This window comes from Labrus bergylta, chromosome 8 (assembly GCF_963930695.1).
Source record: "Labrus bergylta chromosome 8, fLabBer1.1, whole genome shotgun sequence".
Classification (NCBI taxonomy): domain Eukaryota; kingdom Metazoa; phylum Chordata; class Actinopteri; order Labriformes; family Labridae; genus Labrus; species Labrus bergylta.
Genome location: NC_089202.1, coordinates 9,248,580 through 9,258,693, shown reverse-complemented (window position 1 = coordinate 9,258,693; position 10,114 = coordinate 9,248,580). Strand labels below are relative to the sequence as shown.

The 10,114-nt window shown below is 40.2% G+C and overlaps 2 protein-coding genes across 2 annotated transcripts; one reads left to right on the top strand and one right to left on the bottom strand.

The window, feature by feature from the left end:
- The first annotated feature begins 400 nt into the window (after nt 1-400).
- Nucleotides 401-7,179, top strand: si:dkeyp-84f3.9 (zinc finger protein 62 homolog). The gene is made up of 3 exons (XM_020637447.3): nt 401-668; nt 2,101-2,225; nt 2,686-7,179. The coding sequence occupies exons 1-3, from the start codon at nt 629-631 to the stop codon at nt 5,959-5,961; spliced, it is 3,441 nt and encodes a 1,146-aa protein (XP_020493103.2). The 5' UTR covers nt 401-628; the 3' UTR covers nt 5,962-7,179.
- Nucleotides 7,180-7,450: 271 nt separating this feature from the next.
- On the bottom strand, nt 7,451-8,807 carry LOC109986634 (trypsin-3). The gene is made up of 5 exons (XM_020637359.3): nt 8,652-8,807; nt 8,354-8,510; nt 7,975-8,228; nt 7,765-7,901; nt 7,451-7,666 (listed from the first exon to the last, which is right to left on the bottom strand). Exons 1-5 carry the CDS (start codon nt 8,689-8,691, stop codon nt 7,517-7,519), a joined length of 738 nt encoding a protein of 245 aa, XP_020493015.2. The 5' UTR covers nt 8,692-8,807; the 3' UTR covers nt 7,451-7,516.
- Nucleotides 8,808-10,114: the final 1,307 nt, after the last annotated feature.

Below are 10,114 nucleotides of genomic sequence, written 5' to 3'. Positions count from 1 at the left end.
TTTTACGACTATTTATTGCTCTTTATTGTAGGTGTGGTGGAATTAATAAAATATGAATTGTTCAATTTTGTTACAGCTGCAAGCAATATCCTTTAGTCCAGCAGAGGGACCTATTTCATAGAAAAGGATGTTGTGCGTCCATTTTTGATGAGGTAAATACATCCGAAAGAATGGATGCTGCGTTCAAGTGCTGTTTGGAAGCTTGTTTTCGTTGAAGGAGTAAAAAGTTTTCACCTTAAGGTAGGATAAACAACATATTTGGACAAATATAATTGTTAGTGGTTAATGTCATTACTTGAACTGATCGGCACTGAGTAACACTGAAGCTTACAATTCAATAGTGAGAAGTTGAAATCAAATATTCCAAAATGCTCCACAGCACTTGAAGTATCCACCCAATATGTGCGCTTGCTCGGCGTGATTGACATTTTTTTCGGGTTGCTTTGTACTTGGATATCGAGTGGCTCACTGCTGCAAACTGCCCTGAAAGAAAAGGAGAAAACCAGATCCTCACAAAAAAAAATCAAAGCGCACAGACCAATGTTTTAAAAAGTGCCAAGCAGCAGCATAGCAGATGTTAGTCTCGAGCTAGCCAGTGCTAGCTCGCTAGTTGAACAGCGGTCAGTGCATGGCTACGCGGAGACCAGTGTTGTCTCTCTCCCACGCAGGCAAGCAGTTTTTGTTCACTACCACCTGTCTTATTTCGCAGCCAAGACTGAGAAGTAGCAAGTAAAAGCGGTTATATCATTAAATAAAGTGGATTGACATGGTAGTTCACGGCTCAGTTCGTGTGGCCTGTAATGTGAAATAACAAGAGGTAGCCATTTGGCCTAGCAGAGATAACGCCTTCATTGTTTGGCATGCTGTTTTCTATTAATTACTGAATGCTGTGGCTGTCATGTCTGTCACTGCTGTTTGAAATAAATGTTTAGTGACCCGTAAAGACAGATTTTTGGTTCAGTGTGTGTATGTGTGTCGATAGGTAACCACAAACACAATCCACTTGTTTCCTTTTCATTAGAAACACTCATACCTGAGAGGAGGATGAAAGACAAGACAACATTAGAAACCACAAAGGACATGTTTTATACATTGCCTATTATGCTAACCTCAAGTTCTTAACAAATCAAACTCTTGAATTTTTTTGTTGTTGAGTGTTTTTTGTCCATAACAAACTGAGTCATTCTGGAGATGAAACAGTTGTGAGGTTTCTCTAAAAGTACAAGTAAACTTAGTGTAGAAATTCTTATGGATTATGTCAAATGTCTTTCCTTCTTATAGTTCAGCAAATATGTGTTTTAAAAGGGAACTTACTCTGTTACTATCAGGTGGTAAAAGATAGGAAAGACTTACCAGTTAACTTAACACTCTCACAAAATCTGCTTCATGGCTGTTTTCTTTCAAGCAGGTTTGATTTTGAGTTCATTGAAAGTGTTTTTATTGTTTTCATTTAGAGTCTGGCTCAGTTTTGAGTCAAGTAATAAACTATTTCTTTCTTACAGCTGCCTACAATCTGTTATTTAATCGTTAGTAAATGTTAGTGTTCTCAAATCACTCATAAGAAATATTTTTTCTTGTAAAGAAGTTGTTGCCCCCCCCCCCCCCCCCCCCCCCAAATAGTTGCTGGATTTCCTGGGATGACAATGAGGTTAGCCACCTTTTAAGTAATTGTGACAAATAAGAACATCGTGAGGTTTAATCACAACTGTGATAGGTATGTTCTTTGTACATTTGTTTTTGGAGACCTGCAACAATAAGTCTGTTGTGGCTATTTCTAGGGCTGGGCAATATGATAAAACATTTTATCGTGTTAAAAAAATGTCATATCAGTCGATATTGGACATTTTCATGATAAATGTCAAATCATTATTTCTTTCAAATGAAAAGGCAAATGGTGGAAAAGGTTTGTGGTGTTGCCCCTTTTTAGCCTGACATGTATTCTGGTTTAATTATAAGTTTAAATTTATGAATCATTTGTTATATATATATTACAGTTTTACCTCCCTGGCCTAGTTATTGTGATGTTCTTACATTTTACTGTACTAATCCACCTCAGTGATGAATGAGTAATGAGTTCTTTTATCACTGTTTAATCCACAGATCTGGACATGGGGAGTAAAATGTCCTTCGGCAGAGGACACGGTGACCAAAACACAGTCTCTGAGTTATCCTCTGTGACATCCCAGCTGCAAAACTCCGTACATGCCACTCCTGACTGCAAGCAGGTAGGTTTTGAAAACCACAAATAGACATTTGCTATAACTCAGTTTGTGGAGTAGCTTGCTGTGTAAAAAAATCGAAACCCTGTCCTTATGTGTCTGAATATTAAAAATATATAATATATCGTCATGATTTTGTTGGTCTTATGTAAAACAAATGAAAAGAGAACTATCTCTTAAGGCTGAAAATACTTCTCATACTCAATTGTACTGTTTTATTCTAATTTTAGAAATATCTTTATTCATCAACATGTGAGTTTTCTATTTGTATTCAATGTCTATGTTTACATTTAGTTTGATTAGTATGTATTTATTGGACTTTACTAAATAGAGTTGAGTTAAAAGCTGATAATACCATTGGTGAAATTATAAGCCATTAACAGTTTTATTGATGATTTTAAGAAGATATGTTCTGCAAACCATTACCATGTTTTGACAAACAGATGCATGTTCTTTCCTTCGACAGATACCTGAAGACAAGATATGCAGTGAAGAGGACCTGAACACCAGCAGGGAGGAGGAAATGAAAGCAACAGGACTGACTGAACCTGCCCCCACGTCCCACTCGTCAAGACTCTCAGATAGCCTGGTTAACTGTGAAACAGAAGACAGAACAGACTGTCAATACAAAAAGCACACATCAACAAAGGTAGGGAAAGACGCTAACTCTGAAATGACCTCTGCGACTGTGTGTAGCTCTACATCACACAGCTATGAACAGCCTGTGGAGGTCCGCAAAAAAAGAGGGCGACCTTGTAAAAAAAAAAATTTGAATATTGGTGCAGTTCAAGATGAGGAGGTCAGCACAACAAAAAGAAGAAGAGGTAGGCCAAAAAAAACTGACGTTAAAATTGTCACAACACAGGTTCCTAAAGCTGCTGTTAAAAGGGCCATTAATACAAGCTTTCCTGCACGGATACTGAGGAGTAGAGGAGAACAACAGCCTTTGACACAGGATGGAAAGACTGAGTCTGACATCAAGGAAGACTCCAAGCAAACTGAAGAGACTCTCATAGAAAGTAGCGATACATTTAACTTTCAAGATATTAAAAGACGAGGGGCTGAACTGGCTGACCAGCAAGTTCCATCCAAAGTATCCAGACTGGATGTTTCCCAGGAGGCATCGGTGGTGTTGGGCAATGACGCATGCTGTTTGAAGAAGGAGGAGACAGATAAGCAGGTGAAATTAAACTCTGAAAAGCATGAGACTGATACAGATGAAAATGGAAGACAAGTCTCCCTGAAGTCTGGGATAGGGCAAGAGCTGCAGACAAAACAAGAGGAAGGTGCAAAGCCACAAAGACATTTGCAGCCATCCACCAAGCCATCAGCGGAGTCCAAAGTTATTCCCTTAGAGAGTTTCAGCAGTAGAAACTTGGCAAGTCCCTCTCACAGTGATCAATTAAAACAGCCTTCAGACATGAGTGGCATCCAGATGTCACAATCAAACAGCATGCTTGAATCTACAGAAAACACAAGCTTGCGGGACACTAAGCCCTCCAGCGCAGATGTCTTAACGTCCTCTGAACGATTACCTAAACCTATCGGGGGCCTCCCTGCATTGAAAACTGAAAACACAGAGATAGAGCTGGATTGTTTGACTCCTGTGCTACAGTCAAATACCCGACTCAATCCCTACTCCAACATTAAATCTGAGGGTCCAAATAGTCAGGGAAAGTTCTTAAGACGCAAAAAAGGTGCCAAGAGAAGGAGGAGAATAAATAATGTTTTGTTGCCCAAAACAGAGCTTGCAGAGAACCGTGAAGGCAGCGAAGCCAGCGAAGCCCCTCGAGAAAAAGAAGACTCTAGTGAGGTGGACAAGCAAGCTAACTCAAATGCCATTCCAAATGTAATCATCACTAAAAGAGGGGGGAAAACTCTTTATAAATGTGGTTACTGTGGGCAAATTTGTAAATTTATGTCTCAGTTTGTCATCCATCAACGCATTCATACAGGAGAGAGACCGTACAAATGCACAGAATGTGGCAAAGGTTTTAGCAAAAATTCTAACTTAAATCTTCACCTCAAGGTGCACATGAGGAATAAATTGTATCGAAAGTGTCCATACTGCCAGATCAAGTTGTCATTCGCTGAGTATGCTACACATATAAATACTCATGCAAAAAGGCTGCACCTGGAGCCTGACGACGACAAATCTGAAGAAAGCATCCGAGAGCCCGACTATGAGAACAGCCCTGGACTCCAGGTACCAGTCCCCAAAGAAAAGAGAGAACAAAAGACGTGTCAGTACTGTGGCAAAACATTCCCATTTCAGTCTGCCCTCCTTAGACATGTGCGTGTCCACACGGGAGAGAAGCCTTATAAATGTGACATTTGTGGCAAAGCTTTCGGTCAGGCCTATTTCCTGCGTGTGCACGAGCTGACACACTGGTCTGTGAAGCGTTACAACTGCACACGATGTGAGAAATCCTTCACTCATTACAGTAATGCAAAAAATCACACTTGTATAGAGGAAAGAAGTGACAGACGCGTAAGGCCTTCCCTTACGTACACGTGCCACATCTGCAAGAATGTGTCGAATCATCTGCAGGCGTTCAACAGCCACATGAAAGCCCACTCCGGTGCAAAGTTGTATCGCTGCGTGTACTGTGACAAGCTGTTTGGTGTGATGTCAGAGTACAATGCCCATCGCAGTTTGTGCAGAGGCGCCTCCAGCTCTGCGATAAAAGAGGAAGAGATGGTGACATCAGTACAGTATGCAGTGCCTGCAGTCAGGTGTTCCTCTGGACATCCTTCAGCTTCTACACTCATAGCTGCAAATAGTGAAATACAGAAAAAACGCAAGAAATACGCTGCTAACTTAAAGAAACCGTTCCAGTCAACTATCATACCTGCTCACCATCACTCACACCTTGTTTCAAAGTTAAACAAACTAGATAACCGCTCTGACCCCAGGAAGTATTTATGTCCAAGCTGTGGGAGACTCTTCAGACACATGGGCAGACTCCGAGCCCACATGCTCACTCACGCCCCGGCACAAAGCTACACCTGTGCCTGCTGTGGTAAGACTCTAGAGAACTGGAAGAAACTGTGGCATCACCAGAGAATCCATCGACATAGGCGCGGCCGCTTCACTTGTCCCTTGTGTGGGCAAGGCTTTCGGTTTGTGGAGACATACAAGCAACACATGAGCAAGCACCCGGAGTTCCAGTGGGTTCAGGTCAGACCAAAGAAAGTGTCTCTGCCTTATCAGTGTGAGCAGTGCAGCTGCAGCTTCAAGACCCTGGATTTGCTCTTTAGTCACCAGATTTGCCATTCCTCAACACAAGACACGCACAAGGTCTCTGACATTGATTTATCCATGAATGATCATGCGCAGTCGAGCAGGAAAATGTTTAAACCTCCCTCGACTAACAACAACATTGTTTTACATACAGAACACGAGAACAACCACTCTCCTCTGACCACCTGTTCTAAATATCTAGACCCAGTTATTCAAGAGTCACCCAGAGGGGACATGGTTTCCTCTGTTCATATTCAGGGTGTTGATTCAGGTAAAACTATTCAATCAAGAGAAACCTGTCATGACAGATCAGATGAAAATGCACTCGGAAAACCCATTACACCCCTGAGAACTGTGAAAAGGTACCAGACCCACAATCCCAGCATATCAAATGAAGGGTCATCGGATGGCTTTAAGTGTGCTGTTTGTGGTAACACATATCCTGCCATTTCAGACCTTTATCAACATTATTTGCAGCATGCTCGATGTCAGGTGTAATGACTGAAATGTTCATACTTTACCAAGCCAATATCTAGTCACATTTTAAATTAACACAAGGGTCTTGTATACATGAGAACAAAGTATAAACATTGTTTGTTTCATACCTGAAAAAAAGTTTGAGACATTTAAATGACTTAAAAAAGGATATGGTTTGCTCACAATCATGTGTTCAATCCGTCATGCCTCAGTTTTCAGACTCAAAATTACACACTGAATGTAAGGAAAGCCTAAACTCATCCATTTCATTATTCAACTTCAAACAGAAGCCATCAGTTGCTCCTTAGTCTTTATAACTAGGCTTCTTTCAATTCAAAAGAACAGACAGGCTGAGTACATTTTAGGTTTGATTGATGTGGATTAACAAAGGGGCTCTTGACTTTATGTGATCAAGATATGGAAACATTTTGTATATTGAGCACATTGATGCCAAGCTAGAGTCAGCCCAGGGACAATGTTACATACTTTTCTCCCAAATAAGAAATTGAAAAAGAAATGTATCTTACTGTAAATGACTGATCATGGACTGAAATATACTTCTGCCTGAAAAAAACAGCGAACAATTCAAGCCCTTGTTTGTCCTCATTGCTGTTTAGCTCATGGCATTTTTATTATGAAGTTGGCGGAAACATACATTCAACAACTGATCACGAAGAAGAAAGTCTCGGGAGGTTGAGATTAAAATCTGCTCAATACTGTGAACAATTGAGTTTGGATATCCGGGCAGAGAAAGACAAATTCTTGTTTTGTCACTAAGTAGTATCATCAATCACTTAAATAACTGAATATTTGAATTTCAATCTTTAAAATAAAACTCTAAATCATAAAGACTGTTATTCAAGAATTACTTTCTCCTGGTCAACAACAATGGCATGTATCATGTCATTGTATCTGAAATCAATCTGAATCAATATCAGCTTTTCTTTCGCACATTTTGGTAACAAGTTGGCTCTGTTATCCAAAGGTAACGTGAATGCTGAAATCAAGCGATGCAGAATGTTCTTGAAGTGCTACAGGAGTGTTGTTGAACATCATTTATTGTTTACAGCGATTGAAAAACTACATTTTCATGCTTGAAGGGTCTGACTTGATTTGTTGGAGCCGTGAACATTATTAAAGATGTTTTCCTGTTGTATACAGTTGATGACATGATGTATGTATGATATGATGCTTTAGTTTGTCCTCAATCAATAAAGGTCAATTTTGTATGAAATTTAATCACTTCTGTCTTTTTTTAGGGCTAAATGTCTGCTTACATGGAAATAGACTATGCAGCTCTTTGTTCAGGATAACTGCAATATCTGTGATATAATATTATGCTGAGGCTTCGACGCGCTTGTCACTTACCAAGGGACATGACTTTTGAATGAAGTGACATATCCTCGCAATTTAATACACACAAAATCTACTGGTAGGATGTTGAAGTAAACATATCTGAAATGATGTGAATGAGTACAAAGGTGTACTGCCAGGCAATAGGACAAGAAGATGAGGTATTATTGATTTTTATTTTTTAAAGTTTTGCTTTGGTAAAACAAATAACTGTGAAGTATCTTTAGTTGGAGGACATGGTGTTGCGGATCCAGGAGTTGTAGTTGCAGACCTTGGCGTAGACTCCGGGTTTGTTCCTCTGGGCACAGCCATAACCCCAAGACACCACACCCTGCAGCTGACCATTGCACACCACAGGGCCACCAGAGTCTCCCTGATACGACACAGACAGAGAGGATAACATGTAAGCAGAGATGTTCTGAAGTTTGATTTGAAGACTTGAGAAGCAGTGGTGAAGGTTTTTGCTGGTACCTGGCAGGAGTCCTTGCCTCCCTCGAGGAATCCAGCACAGAACATGTTGGAGGTGATCTGTCCAGGGTAAGAGGACCTACAGCTGCTGTCGCTCAGGATGGGGGCATCAAGGCACCTCAGACGATCAGGGTAGTTGCCTATGAAAAGATAGTACATTACCTATTGTGCAACAGAACTATTTCTCAGATTGACTTGTAGTATTTTACTGACTTCCAGAGCCGCTCATGTTGCCCCATCCAGAGATGAGACAGCGGGTTCCAGAGCTGGCACAGCTGGAGGGCAGGGACACGGTGCGGACGTTGCTGTTCAGGGTGGCGGGGGTGCTCAGCTTGATCAGCATGATGTCATTGTCCAGGTTGCGGCTGCTGTAGTAGGGGTGACGGATGACCTTGGCAGAGTTGATGAACTGCTCTGTGCCCTCGTTGACGGCAATGTTGTGCTCACCAAGACGCACTTGGACGCGGCTGCAGAGATATACATGAAGATTGCGTCTTAGAACTGTGACAATGCACATGGGTTAGAGAGAGTAAGAATCAGGGGAGCAGCAGATGAATGCAACAGAACATCACATTTCAATATCTGTACTTACGACTTGTAGCAGTGAGCAGCAGACACCACCCAGGTGCTGGAGATCAGAGAAGCTCCACAGAAGTGGTAGCCACTGTTCAGAGAGACCTGGTAGGGCACAGAGTTCTTTCTGCACTCATAGCCTCCTACAATCTTGTCATCCTCAATGGGAGCAGCATCTGGTATGAAGAGTTTAAAAGAATATAAACTTTGCAGGAAAGCAATATTCAGAGACATGTCAAAGTTAATGAGTTTCCACTCATACCCTTTGAATGTACAAAAAGACTTTTAAATTTCCCTCAAAGTAAATTCATACTCACATGCCACTGCACAGAGGGCCAAAAGAATGAAAGCCTTCATGGTAGTACCTGTAGGAGTCTCTGTGTCGACTCAGCTGCCCTGAAGCCCCTTTTAAACCCACTGTGTCCCTCTGTTATCTGATCAGCCAAGGACATAAATTTCCATTTTCAGCCCTTTTTTCGCTGAGTTATGTGTGTAAAAACACATCTGGAGGACTCAGGCCAAGTTATTGATAATGCATCCTTTGGTCCCAGCAACACCTGAAACACGTGTGTTTGCATTAACCCTGAAATACAGGTTGGGCAAGGTATAAGCTAAGGTTAGGCCAAGGACACAAATTTCCATTTTCAACTATTTTTTTGCTCAGTTATGTTTGGGAAAGCACATTTGGAGGACCAAGGCCAAGTTATTGATAATATGTCTTTTGGTCCCAGCAACACGTGTTTGCATTAACCCTGAAACACAGGTTCATTTGTTTCTGTAAAATTGTTAAAATGTACAAAAAATCAGGAACATTCTCCCCCATGGATGCATATATTATGTGATGTTTTAAAACATCTATCATTTTAAACTATGGTCAGTTATTGATAAAAAAAAAGTTTGTGACGTGAAACAACTGGAATTATTTTTTCATTTTTTATTGCTTTTCCCTCCAGCCAGTGTTAACCAGAGTTATCATTACACTAAAAAACACCTATGAATAAGCAAACACACTTAAAAATCTCTTGGTTCAGATGGAAATAACATTGTAGTTTGGATGAAATATGTTACATAGATTGAGTAGTGTAATGTGGGACACTGACTCATGTGGGACACCCAAGCTTGAGTGCATTAATCCCTTTTTTTGACAACATGAAGAAACACGATAGGTGTTGAGTCCAAGAAGGGTTATCACGTTATTGAAATCACATGACCTTGCTGATGTGATGTCATAAATCATAGCAGGAGGATGACCAAACAGGAAGTACCCCCTGTGAAGTCCACTTCAAGGCCAGTGACATCCGGACAAAATCAATGTTAAGGATATAAATCTCTTAACAAATAAAAACAACAATACTAATTGTTTTCAAATGATCTCAGTGATGTATTTGTGTATTAAATGATGCAGTAATATTGTACTAATGTGTTGAGATTATTTTTTATTAAGAGCAATCTTTAGTCGTCCCACTTTAGGAAAGGTTGATTTTAAAGTAGGACAGCATGCTTTGACTAATGTGGGAGATTATATACTATGTTATTTAATTGGGAAACTATGCATTTTGGAAATGTCCTGCAATTTTTTTTCACTTTTTAAGCTTGTGATGCAGCAACTGTTTCAAGTTATAGATTAGGATTCAAATCATTGTCATTATTTGCCACTAGGCTAGCTTACTGTTTAACTTACAATAAACTAGCTAAGTCAAATAACTAGAATTTAGTCACAATGATATCTAATATATATAATATAATATATATATAATATAACATGGCACATTTATTAATG

Bases quoted from the DNA above. Each gene is read 5' to 3' on its own strand.
- si:dkeyp-84f3.9 (XM_020637447.3), top strand. From the start codon at position 629: ATGGCTACGCGGAGACCAGTGTTGTCTCTCTCCCACGCAG. The intron at 669-2,100 runs GCAAGCAGTTTT...TTTAATCCACAG, and splicing joins GTTGTCTCTCTCCCACGCAG to ATCTGGACATGGGGAGTAAA. The intron at 2,226-2,685 runs GTAGGTTTTGAA...TTCCTTCGACAG, and splicing joins CCACTCCTGACTGCAAGCAG to ATACCTGAAGACAAGATATG.
- LOC109986634 (XM_020637359.3), bottom strand. From the start codon at position 8,691: ATGAAGGCTTTCATTCTTTTGGCCCTCTGTGCAGTGGCAT. The intron at 8,229-8,353 runs GTAAGTACAGAT...ATATCTCTGCAG, and splicing joins GCTGCTCACTGCTACAAGTC to CCGCGTCCAAGTGCGTCTTG. The intron at 7,902-7,974 runs GTCAGTAAAATA...ATCTTTTCATAG, and splicing joins CAACATGAGCGGCTCTGGAA to GCAACTACCCTGATCGTCTG.